The sequence below is a fragment of the Bubalus kerabau genome, chromosome 3 (assembly GCF_029407905.1).
Source record: "Bubalus kerabau isolate K-KA32 ecotype Philippines breed swamp buffalo chromosome 3, PCC_UOA_SB_1v2, whole genome shotgun sequence".
Classification (NCBI taxonomy): domain Eukaryota; kingdom Metazoa; phylum Chordata; class Mammalia; order Artiodactyla; family Bovidae; genus Bubalus; species Bubalus kerabau.
In genome coordinates this window covers 150,114,789-150,128,029 of record NC_073626.1, presented here as the reverse complement: position 1 = coordinate 150,128,029, position 13,241 = coordinate 150,114,789, and the positions used below count along the sequence as shown (strand labels likewise).

The following is a 13,241-nucleotide window of genomic DNA, read 5'->3' as shown; positions in this document are numbered from 1 at the left end:
AAATGACCACATTGCACGGCCATGGGCTCATAAGGCCTTTACCCTGTAGGAAGGAATACAGTCGGAATCCTCTGTTTCTCCCTTAGTCAGATTCAGTTCCCTTAATTTGCTTGCACAGATGTCTGAGTCTGAAGGAGCCCTGAGCCTTCCTGGAACTCCAGGTTCATAATACTTTCCAGGAACCTGCTGAGCTTTCTCATGGGGTTCAATTTCCACTTAAATGCTGGGAGTGGATTATACATGTCAATGGAAAAGGACAAACAAACCCTAATAAAAGATTTACTGAAGGAAAACTATAATCAGAAATAGAGTTGCAGATTTAAAACATATCTATAAAGGTGTACTAAGTAAAGGTGGCGCTAGTGGTAAAGAATCCACCTGCCAATGCAGGGGGCACAAGAGACCCAGGTTCAATCCCTGGGTCAGGAAGATCCTCCAGAGAAGGAAATGGCAATCCACTCCAGTATGCTTGCCTGAAACACTCTATGGACAAGAGCCTGGAAGACTACAGTCCATGGGGTCACAAAGAGTTGAACACAACTGAGCAACATACACATACATAAATAAAAATAAATTTGAATAGTGGGATAAATTTTAAAATCTATGTATAACTGAAATCTTTACAGATGAAGTGATAATAAATCAGATTTGCTTCAAAATAATCTGATGGTGGGAGGGAGAAGATAAATATAGATGAACGAGATAATCATTGAAACTAGGTGATAGGTATTCAGAGGTTTATTATACTATCCTCTCTACTTTCTGAATATGTTTGACATTTTCCATAGTAAAATATGTTTTAAAAATCTATACGTGAAAATGCTAGAAATTTAGTTTTAGTGAAATTGTTACCACATACATATCTAAACCATCTTGCTAAATCCAGCACCCCTGTGCCCTCAGAACTATATTTAATATCCTTTCAGACCCAACTATCATGTGAACAACATAATTACAATTCAGTAAAGAACATTCCACAAGCATTAGAACTATTCATTCCTTCAATAAATGATTCACTGAGCATATTATGTTTGTGCACTGGGCTGGGTTCTGGAGACACAAAGTGAACCCGGCGTGCTCCTTGCTCACAAATAGTTGACAGTCTCCAGTAAGAGACAGACAAGCCACCAGGCAGCTGCGTTCACATGTGGGAGGAGCCACAGTGGAGGGGGTCGACCTGGGGTTCCACTAAGGGGAATGACATGCATTGTGAGTAGAAAGATGTTCCACAATTTCCAAACAGAGGAGAAAACTCCACGTTGAGCTCTAAAGCACTGATTTATGCACTTCAGTATCAGCATATACCCAGTTCTAACATGCTTATTTGATTATGGCCATATATCACCAGGACTTCCCAGGTGCCTCAGTGGTAAAGAATCTGCATGCCAATCCAGGAGATGTGGGTTCGATCCCTGGATCGGGAAGATCTCCTTGAAAAGGAAATGACAACCCATTCCAGTATTCTTGCCTGGCAAATTCCATGGACAGAGGAGCCTGGCGGGCTACAGTCTATGGATTCACAAGAGAGTTGGACATGACTTGGTGATTAAACAACAACATTATCAAACATTGGTCAACTCTTAAGACTTTCTTTTCCTTATTAAATAAATTGTTCTGCAGAAGGAAACTTCAAAAATGTATAATTTAGAAATAAAACCCTAGTATTAATTTTTAGAACAGCACCTCTCGCTGACATAGCCACTATTCTGGGCTTGTAGGGGAATCGCACTAATACTTACTAGTGCCAGCAGTTTTCCTATCTCATCATTTAATTCTTCTCCCAGTCCTCTGAGGAAGTATTGTTACCTCCATTTTTATAATGAGGAAACCTAGTTTCAGAGGAGGCAATTAACTTGGCCCAAGAGATAAAGCCAAAACATGAAGCCAGATATATCTGACTCTAAAATCTGTGCTTTTTTCATTGTACATCACTGTTTTTTCTGTACCTATAGTCTTCAAACTGTTTTTGCAGCATACCCCCTAAAAGAAATTTGAAAATCGTATGTACCTGTTATTAAAGAAACCTCCTCGCAAAACTGTTCTTTACAATTTTCCCTTTATTTCCCAACCTGGATTTTTTTTTTATATACTTGGAGCAGTGAGCTGGAGTTAGATTGGGCTGGGGGAAAGCTCTGCCTTTGTTTTGTGAACCCCCAAAGGGCTATCCTGAGGGGGCGGGGGAGCTGGGAAAGGGGACCGCAGCCAGGCTTCCCCCTCTGTGCAGCCGGGGCAGGCCATGTGCAGCCGGGGGTACCTGTGGAATGAGGGCGTGCCTTTATCAGTTTTAGGAATGGACATCCCAGATTAAATACATACCTCTCTCCTTTAAATAGGAAAACACTGAAATCCAGGTTGCAAGATTTTGAATACAGTAGAAAGATCCAGAATCACAAAACTGCTTTACTTGAGCCTAATCCAGCATTTACCCCTGTAGAGGACTGAAAAGAGAGCTCAGCTCTGGGAGAGAGGGACCTTCTGTGAAAACAAAGGTCCAGGTCTACATCCTGAGGAAGGAGGAATGACAAAACACAGCCTTCTTGATGGAGAGTAAGAAATAAGGGTTCTAAATTCTCCGAAAGACAAATCAGAAGATTAGACCGATAACAGCCCTAAGATGTAAGGGAAAGCAATCAGTATAAAAGCAAAAAAGTCACATAAACCCACAGAATGACCCAGAACTTAGGTGTGTGGGTTTTTTTTAATCTTAAAATTACCTTCTATCCAGCTTTCTTGCCAATATCTCTGTATATCACTGATCTTCTTTTGTTACTAAGGACAGAATGCTGCTAAGGAGGCCATCCTCCTTCACACAGGTCTATGAAGGTGCCAGTCCTCAATCTTGAAATGTTTCCACATCACAAGGACATAAATGCTTCCTCTTAGATAATACTCTGCATGCATTTTAACATAAGACTTAACAAAATATACCAGCTATCATAAATCAGTTCCATCCTTTCAATCTGATCCATTCAGCCATGTTGAATTTTTCATGTCACAGACAAGCCATCCCCACAGGTTTTCCAGTATGGAAAACATTGCACTTTAAGATTTAATGACCCCACTCCCATTTGGGGCTGTATTTAGATATGGAATGGGCTTCCCTGGTGGCTTAGATGGTAAAGAATCTGCCTGCAGTGCAGGAAAAGAAGAAAGAAAGTGAAGTCACTCAGTCACATCTGACTCTGTGACCCCATGGACTATAGCCTGCCAGGCTCCTCCATCCATAGGATTTTTCAGGCAAGAGTACTGGAATAGGTTGCCATTTCTTTCTCCAGAGGATCTTCCTGACCCAGGGATCAAACCCGGGTCTCCCACATTGCAGGCAGACTCTTTACCGTCTGAGCCACAAGGGAAGCTCTGGTTCAATCCTTGGGTTGGGAAGATCCGCTGGCGAAGGAAATAGCTACCCACTCCAGTATTCCTGCCTGGAGAATTCCATGGACAGAGGAGCCCGACAGGCTACAGTCCATAGGGTGACTCAGTTGGATACAACTGAGCAATTAACATTTTGATTTTCATTTTCACTTTTGATGTAGAGTACTATAAGAACATTACACATTAATACATGAATTTGGTTTCCCTCGTAGCTCAGTAAAGAATCTGCCTGCAACGCATAAGACCCCGGTTCAATTCCTAGATCAGGAAGATCCCCTGGAGAAGGAAATGGCAACCCACTCCAGTACTCTTGCCTAGAGAATCCCATGGACAGAGGAGCCTGGCAGGCTACAGTCCACGGTGTCTTAATAGTCGGGTATGACTTAGTGACTAAACCACCACCACATGAATTTGGTGGGTTTCATATAGTAAACATCCCATAACTATTTACTGTTTGGTTCAGCTCTCCCAAGTATGTTATGTGTGTTCATTAAGAATACTGACAGAGCTTTTTTAAAAAACTGATTAGTTCAGTTCAGTCAGTCGTGTCCGACTCTTTGTGACGCTAGGACTGCAGCACACAAGGCCTCCCTGTCCATCACCAACTCCCAGAGGTTACTCAAACTCATGTCCATTGAGTCGGTGATGCCATCCAGCCACCTTATCCTCTGTCATCCCCTTCCCCTCCTGCCTTCAATTTTTCCCAGCATCAGGGTCTTTTCAAATGAGTCAGTTCTTTGCATCAGGTGGCCAAAGTTTGGAGTTTCAGCTTCAGCATCAGTCCTTCCAATGAATATTCAGGACTGATTTCCTTTAGAATGGATGGGTTGGATCTCCTTGCAGTCCAAGGGACTCTCAAGAGTCTTCTCCGACACCACAGTTCAAAAGCATCAATTCTTCGGCACTCAGCTTTCTTTATAGTCCAACTCTCACATCCATACACGACTACTGGAAAAACCACAGCTTTGACTAGACAGACCTTTGTTGGCAAAATAATGTCTCTGCTTTTTAATATGCTGTCTAGGTTGGTCATAACTTTTCTTCCAAGGAGTAAGCATCTTTCAATTTCATGGCTGCAGTCACCATCTGCAGTGATTAGTTAAGAGAATTTATAATACTGGCACTAAGTGAAAAAAGTCAGACAGGGAAAGACAGATACTATATGATATCACCTATAATGTGGGATCTAAAAAAGCAAACTCAGAGCAGATTAGCAGTTGCCAGAGGTGGCGGGTATGGAGTGGGCAAAATGAGTTAAGGGGGTCAAAGGTACAGATTTCCATTTATAAGATGAATACTGTATAGCATGGTGGTGTTGGCAGCAGCAGGCTTAGTCGCTATGTCATGTCTGACCCTGCGACCCTGTGGACTGTAGCCCACCAGGATCCTCTGTCCTTGGAATTTCGCAGTCAAGAATGCTGGAGTAGGTTGCCATTTCCTCCTCCAGAAGATCTTCCCAATCCAGAGATTGAATTGGAGATAGCAACACTATGTCATATATTTGAAAGTTGCTAAGAGAATATATCTTAAAAGTTCTCAGCACAAGAAAAAAAAAATTGTGACTATGTAAGGTGATGGAGTTAGCTAAACTTATTGTGGTGATCCTTTTGCAACATGTACCTACATCAAATTATCATATTGTATGCCTGAAACTAATGCAATATTATATGTTAACTATATCTCAATAAACCTGGAAAAAAATACTTATGAAGCTAGAGGAGCATTGGGCTTCCCTGGTTGCTCAGTCAATAAAGAATCTTCCTGCAATGCAGGAGACCCAGGTTCAATCCCTGGGTTGGGAAGATCCTCTGGAGAAAGGAATGGCTACTCACTCCAGTATTCTTGCCTGGAGAATCCCATGGACAGAGGAGCCTGGCGAGCTACAGTCCATGGGGTTGCAAAGAGTCGGACGTGACTGAACAACTAACACTCAGAGGAACATAGTTTAAGTCTGAACTAACACTGCAGCTTTCTACATAAGGTTGAAGCAGCTGATCTATCATTTCAAGTATTTCTCTGGCATGAGTGTTGGCCTAGGGAAAGTGATGACATGCCCTTGTCCTGGGAAGGCATCCCCGAGCATGTGTTCTTCCTGTGTTAGGGCATCTGCGGCTCCCTGGTTAGTCTTCTGAAAGGGTTACGTGTTTTGTTAAAGCACTAGGGACTTGGAGAAGCAGACTGAGTGTTAGCTAGTAGTTAGCAACTTCCTCCCCTCCTTCAAGAAACCACGATTGCATACAGGACCCTGATCTTACCAACACCAAACTCTTACCGGTTGAGTTAACGTACTCTGACACCACATCCAGTCTGCACACATTCACAGAACATTCCGTACAGTAGTCTATTGAGAACAAACACTGGCCGAATGGAACAGCCCATAGTGAGTGAGTTTCTAAGAGGCCTTATCCTCTTTTTCACTTTTAAAATCTATTTTGTCAAGTTGTGCTGTGTTTAGTTGCTCAGTGGTGTCCGACTCTTTGTGACCCCATGGACTGTAGCCTGCCAGGCTCCTCCCTCCACGGGGATTTTCCAGGCAAGAATACTAGAGTGGGTTGCCATGCCCTCCTCCAGGGAAGCTTCCCAACCCAGGGATCAAACCCAGGTCTCCCACATTGCAGGCAGATTCTTTGCTTTTTGAGCCATCTGGCAAGCCCTTTGTCCGGTTAGCTTACAGAAGAAAGAAAAAAAAGTCTCCTAAAGAATTCAGTTCAAGCCCCATCACTTTCATCCATTTTGGCCAAACTCCAGAAGTGTCTAGCTTGTACTGAAGAGCACAGGGACTCCTCCCAACACCTTGACCTCTGGAATTGGCCTTTGTCATTTTGCATCTCATTGCAATTCACATCATCCTGCCCCTCAGGACCTGAACTTGTTGGGACATGGCCTTTGTTCTTTGTCTTGGCACCCTCTGCCCTTCTTTAAGCTTCATCAAGATATGAAGCTTCAAGTAACTAACTGTAGTCCAACCTTTAAAAGGTTTGTTTAAAACTAGAGAAAGAAAACTGCTTTATTATGAAGTATAGAATTACTTCTTCACATAGAAGATGCTGAGATGGGCAGTTCTTAGCACATCTTCAACAGACCATTAAGAGCTGTGTTTCCCACCGCCCTAGTTTCCTTTGATTTGTTCATGGAAGGTAACTGTGGAGATGGCTTTGCCTAAGTTGCCACTTACCGTGCCTAGAAAATTGTCAAACTCGGAATCTGTCAGCGACCTTACAAAGGCTCTTCCATTTTTCTGGGCAACCCATTAGAGTTTTGTCATTTCATGAAAGAGAGTTTCACGTTTGGGCAGGAATCTTTTGGTGGGAGTCAGGGGAGTAGGAGAAAACTCCGCAGGAGGAGGCGGGAGAAGCACCACGCAGACGCTGGTCTTCCCTCGTAGCTTCCAATTTGCTCAGCCTTCAGTTTCTGTGAGTCCCTGCACAAACAGACCAAATACCTGGATTATGCCCTCATCTGGACTCGAATACACATACATTACATACCCTTTTTTCATTAATCAGCCTGACACATTCCTCTGTTGGTAAATGGTTCCAAAACAAACACTGTCGGTGCACCTAATTAGCAGGTTCCTGGGCTGTGCTTGGCAGTCCTGTTACATCCTGTTCAACAATAGGGAACAACAGCCTTGGCTGAGTCGGGTGTTAGGGAGGGAACAGCTTCCCCCCAATGCATATACGCTTTTTTTAATGATATTTCCTTTCTGTGGCTTTTCTTGGGACGCAGCCACTCAGCAAGTATTGTAATGAGGTGTGGGATTCTCCCAGCAGCTCGAGGGAATTTGGACGACTCCTCCTAGGTGCCTTTGCTGAGGAACCGGTGGTTTGCATCTGCTTAGTGTTTCTCTCTCTTGCTCTATTATCTCTTTCTCTCTCTCTCCCTCTCCCTCTCTCTCTCTCTTTTTCTCTCTCTCTCTCCCCCACTCTCTCTCTCCCTCTGGTGTTGAGGAAGAGCATATTAAAGAACTTTCTCCATAGTTCTCTAACTCCCCTGCCTGCGTTCTAGAATCAAAGCTAAAAAAGATGGAAGGACCTGTAGAGACCATGTCAACATTTTTAGCGTAGAAACACTGAAGCCCAGAGAGCATACAGATTTTGTGAGGGGCAGAAGGAGACTGACCTACAAGATGGAATTCTGCTCCTCTTAGGCTACATGACTGCCTGCTCTTCAGTGTATTTATTGAGTGAGTAAAGGTTCTCCTTGATAAAAACTGCAGCACAATGCTCGTTGTTTCGGCTTTTAAACTTTGGTCAAAGAGTAACTTGGTAAATAACATTTCACCTTGGCCTCGTGGCTCCTATATTCACACATTGAAATGTTTCGGAACGTCTGCTGATACAGGCAAGACTTTTGTGTAATCCTCAGGGCTGACCTGACCCTTTATGCCATTAAGCCACTTGATAAATACCATGCATTTGTAAACACAATCCTAGCTGGTGAGGCCACTATTGTTTTTTGAAGCCATTTGGTCACTTGAATAGATGGCTGTTGTCTCCCCCAGACACATTTCTTACCAAGTTTCTGGTTACGTGTCTGGTTAACATTGTGTTAATCATCTTTTCTCTAAGCGTTTCAGTTAACCTAATTTTTTGTGGTTTGGAGTAGGGGCAAGTTATTTAAAACTCCTGTTTTACCTTTCCAACTGTAAAAGTGATTGATGTTCATTATAGAAAATGCTTAAAGTACATAAAAATATAATGAAGAGAATTCTCCATACTCATGTATGCATATATATTTTTTAATAAAACTGAGATTGCATCCAGTCTTTTTATCACATCATAGTAGAACCAGGAAAATAGTCATATTTAACCTATATATTTTCACTAATGGGTAATTTTACAGGGAAAAAAAATGTAACTGGCTCTAAAATTGTGAAGATCCACTTAATAAATAGAGGCAGGCTAGTCCTCAGAAGGCAATGGCACCCCACTCCAGTACTGTTGCCTGGAAAATCCCATGGGCGGAGGAGCCTGGTAGGCTGCAGTCCATGAGATTGCTAAGAGTCGGACACGACTGAGCGACTTCACTTTCACTTTTCACTTTCATGCATTGGAGAAGGAAATGGCAACCCACTCCAGTGTTCTTGCCTGGAGAATCCCAGGGATGGGGGAGCCTGGTGGGCTGTCGCCTATGGTGTCGCAAAGAGTTGGACACGACTGAATCGACTTACCAGCAGCAGCAGCAGCAGCAGTCCTCAGAAAAATCACTGGACTGATGACTTGAAAGTCTAGATGTCATTCCTAACTGCCACTCAGTTGCTTTGTGACCCTCAACAAGCCATCCCCTACCCCTCTACATAGCAGGCATATGACACTGTTTTAAGCTCTTATTGACCAAAGAAGTAAGAGCTTGTGAGAGCTTTACTTCAGGTCCATTTTGTATTAGTCTCTTGATAGTTTGTCATGATGTTTTCAGGGAAGTTGACTGCTTTTTTTTAATACAATCCACCCAAAGGGATTAAGATATAAATTCAAATATTGATTCAGTCCACCATTTAGAAATAATGTAGGATTCTTAAAGGACTCTTGTTTTGCTCACTGCTCCATCCTCTACGTCTAGAATCAGATCAGATCAGATCAGATCAGTCGCTCAGTCGTGTCCGACTCTTTGTGACCCCATGAATCGCACATGCCAGGCCTCCCTGTCCATCACCAACTCCTGGAGTTCACTCAGACTCACGTCCATCAATTCAGTGATGCCATCCAGCCATCTCATCCTCTGTCGTCCCCTTCTCCTCCTGCCCCCAATCCCTCCCAGCATCAGGGTCTTTTCCAATGAATCAACTCCTCTCATGAGGTGGCCAAGTACTGGAGTTTCAGCTTTAGCATCATTCCTTCCAAAGACATCCCAGGGCTGATCTCCTTCAGAATGGACTGGTTGGATCTCCTTGCAGTCCAAGGGACTCTCAAGAGTCTTCTCCAACACCACAGTTCAAAAGCATCAGTTCTTTGGCGCTCAGCCTTCTTCACAGTCCAACTCTCACATCCATACATGACCACAGGAAAAACCATAGCCTTGACTAGACGAACCTTTGTTGGCAAAGTAATGTCTCTGCTTTTGAATATGCTATCTAGGTTGGTCATAACTTTCCTTCCAAGGAGTAAGTGTCTTTTAATTTCATGGCTGCAGTCACCATCTATAGTGATTTTGGAGCCCAGAAAAATAAAGTCTGACACTGTTTCCACTGTTTCCCCATCTATTTCCCATTAAGTGGTGGGACTGGATGCCATGATGTTCGTTTTCTGAATGTTGAGCTTTAAGCCAACTTTTTCACTCTCCACTTTCACTTTCATCAAGAGGCTTTTGAGTTCCTCTTCACTTTCTGCCATAAGGGTGGTGTCATCTGCATATCTGAGGTTATTGATATTTCTCCTGGCAATCTTGATTCCAGCTTGTGTTTCTTCCAGTCCAGCGTTTCTCATGATGTACTCTGCATAGAAGTTAAATAAGCAGGGTGACAATATACAGCCTTGAGATACTCCTTTTCCTATTTGGAACCAGTCTGTTGTTCCATGTCCAGTTCTAACTGTTGCTTCCTGACCTGCATACAAATTTCTCAAGAAGCAGATCAGGTGGTCTGGTATTCCCATCTCGTCAAGAATTTTCCACAGTTTATTGTGAGCCACACAGTCAAAGGCTTTGGCATAGTCAATAAAGCAGAAATAGATGTTTTTCTGGAACTCTCTTGCTTTTTCTATGATCCAGCGGATGTTGGCAATTTGATCTCTGGTTCCTCTGCCTTTTCTAAAACCAGCTTGAACATCAGGAAGTTCACGGTTCACATATTGCTGAAGTCTGGCTTGGAGAATTTTGAGCATTACTTTACTAGCATGTGAGATGAGTGCAATTGTGCGGTAGTTTGAGCACTCTTTGGCATTGCCTTTCTTTGGGATTGGAATGAAAACTGACCTTTTCCAGTCCTGTGGCCACTGCTGAGTTTTCCACATTTGCTGGCATATTGAGTGCAGCACTTTCACAGCATCATCTTTCAGGATTTGAAATAGCTCCACTGGAATTCCATCACCTCCACTAGCTTTGTTCGTAATGATGCTTTCTAAGGCCCACTTGACTTCACATTCCAGGATGTCTGGCTCTAGGTCAGTGATCACACCATTGTGATTATCTGGGTCATGAAGATCTTTTTTGTACAGTTCTTCTGTGTATTCTTGCCATCTCTTCTTAATATCAATGCTCAATAAATAATTTATGAATGAATGGTTTATTTTACTTTGGTTTTTCAAACCTGTACTTACCTATTTTATTTTAAACAGCTTTTAAGCTCATTTCAGGGAATTTGCCTGCTTAAATGTAGACATTGCCAAGATATCTGACTTTTATCAAGTGATCGCTAACATTCAATTATATATTAGGGGCAGATGTGTTTTATTGGCCCAGTGGAGACTTCACTGTCAAAAACTTGAGCTTTGCTAAGCTACCCAGGTAACTTAATTTTCAAAACATCTTTTAGGTCACTTCTTAGTGTGTGCTTTTTCCTTCTCTGTGGGACTGTAAATAAGTAACCTGAATACACAATGGAGAAGAGAAAGAGTATTTACCTTTCCATATAAAAAATGTTGACTTTTCAGACTGAGCAATATGTTTTGAAATGAACTGTTTTTATACTTTAGAATTACAAGAGGTACAATAGTATCTTGGTTTTGTCAGTATATGTTCATGATGGTTGGAGACTTTTTTCATCCAACTATAGAAGTACAAATAGTATCCTGTTAAAGTTGTTTTCTTGTTCTTATTTCAGCATCTAATGAGCGTTATCATATCTTTATGAAATCCTTTCAGTATTTTGAATATTAAACCACTCAATGCTGCATCAGCAAACATCTGCCTATGCCACCTATAGCTACCATTAATAATCGTCTGCTTGGTTCCTGATTCTCTCATAGTACATAAAACAGAGTTAAAGGCACAGTTCATAGACCTTTGCACTCTGTACAAAAGTTGCTCTTTAGACTGAATTGTATCAGAGCATAGAACTTGGGGAGCTTAGCAATCATTTACGCATCGCCCCCACACCCTGCAACACACTCCCCTTCCCCATTCCACTCCACCATCCATGGATGCCAGCATCCCCTACAATACCATTCCCATAGGTAGTTGGAGATTCAGGCTGTCAAATAGTACAGTATCCTTTCTGCCTCACTGTGTTATCAGCACTTGCCTGAAGTTTGAGGGAGGCACAAAGCATCCTAGGAGGGTGAGGGTAAAAGACTACTTACTATGTATCCTTAGCTAGCTAGTTTCACTGACTTCTGTTGATGGATGGGGGTGGGGGTGCGTGCTCTCACCAAAATTAATGGGAAGAACTTTTTGATGAGAGAACAGGGAAAGAGAGTATTAAAAGAAGTGATTCATGAGACTTCCCTGGTAGTCCAGTGGTTACGAATCCGGCTTGCAGTGCAGGGGATGCCGGTTCGATCTCTGGTCAGGGAACTGAGCCCGTACACCACAGCTAGAGTCCATGTGCAAGAGATCCCACGTGACACAACGTACGAAGATCCCATGAGCCAAAACAGCCAAGTAAATATTTTTTAAAAAATAATTCATGTGAAAAACGGAAATGCCTTTTATAAAACTGGTAACATAGTAGACTGGCTTGCAAATAATGAATCAGTGACTGGTTTAAAGACTGCACTGGAAACATTGGAAGCCACTAATTTGAAGTAAGGTAACTTAAGCTAAAAGATCTAGTTAGGGTTGAACATGGGGAAGTTGAAGTATCTTAAAGCTCTTCTTTAAGAGGGGAGTTGACGCATTCTTTTGCTAGAAGGAGGTGGTGGAGAGAAAGGAAATTTAAATTAAAAGACTTAGGTAGGAAAGCAGCTTATATCAGTGATTGGGAAGAAAAACTTCAGAAATGGGAATGAAGAAACAAGCAGAATTTCCCTGGGAAGACAAGGGGTGGAGTTGGGTAGGATGACATTAGGGTAGAAGAGTGAAGCCTGAGTTAACCTGAGGGATGGCATGATTTTTCATGCAGTCAGAAAGAGGCACCAGCCCAGGGGCTAAGGAACACAAGTGATGTGAATGTCAAAGCAGCAAGCATGAAAGGTGACTTTTGCCTTCCTCCTCTTTCCTGAGAGTTACGTAAGGTCCACTATTTAGTAAAGAGAGACCTGGGACTTCCCTGGTGGTCCAGTGGTTAAACTCTTTGCTTCCAGTGTGGGGGCTCAGGCTCAATCCCTGGACAGAGAACTAAGATCTCACAAGCTGCACAGCACAGCCAAAAAATAAATAAATTTTAAAAAAAGAAAAAGATAGACCTAATCGGGCAAACCCTAATGCTTAGAAGTACCTAAGAGCAGTTCTTAACCCTTTTCCCCACCTAACCCCACAAAAGTTTCCTGCTTCAGTTTTTCTCACTGAGGGGTCTAGAGGGCTTGCCCAAATCACCACCCAGAGACACTGAAAGGCTTAGTTATTAGTTAGCAAGCACGTTGTTAACCAGACCTAAGCGAAAGGCACCCACTGGCTTCTCCCAGTGAATGACCACATTGCTCCCCTTGAGAGTTTCCTTTGCTGATATACAACCCTCTAGCCTTCTCCACCCTAGTCCTGTCTTATGAGTGAATATACACAGCGTTGAAAGAAATACAATTTGCAGTGACTTCCTGGTGTCTAATGTGTCTGCTTATTACTTGTGTACATAGTATAACTATTCATAACATTTTTTTATTACTGTGTTATCAGTTTCAGGGGCTACCCTGGTAGCTCAGCTGGTAAAGTATCCGCCTGCAATGCAGGAGACCCCAGTTTGATTCCTGGGTTCGGAAGCTCCCCTGGAGAAGGGAATGGCAACCCACTCCAGTGTTCTTGGGCTTCCCTGGGTGGCTCAGATGGTAAAGAAT

The 13,241-nt window shown here is 42.7% G+C and overlaps 1 protein-coding gene and 1 long non-coding RNA gene across 3 annotated transcripts in view; one reads left to right on the top strand and one right to left on the bottom strand.

The window, feature by feature from the left end:
* LOC129646705 (uncharacterized) overlaps nt 1–13,241 on the bottom strand; it is a 54,330-nt gene that overhangs the window by 1,263 nt on the left and 39,826 nt on the right. The window contains exon 2 of the long non-coding RNA XR_008712132.1: nt 6,551–6,796. This is a non-coding gene — a long non-coding RNA (uncharacterized LOC129646705). The remainder of the gene's footprint in view (nt 1–6,550; nt 6,797–13,241) is intronic.
* The window catches only part of PLEKHM3 (pleckstrin homology domain containing M3), a 226,327-nt gene that overhangs the window by 193,351 nt on the left and 19,735 nt on the right, over nt 1–13,241 (top strand). Inside the window, exon 8 of one of the 2 annotated variants that reach the window (XM_055573296.1) lies at nt 1,349–2,576. The exons of the other annotated variant lie outside the window; for it this stretch is intronic. Coding sequence (XP_055429271.1) covers nt 1,349–1,373 — 25 coding nt within the window. The 3' untranslated portion in view covers nt 1,374–2,576. Of the gene's footprint in view, nt 1–1,348; nt 2,577–13,241 lie in introns of those variants that run through there. 2 annotated transcript variants of the gene reach the window in all.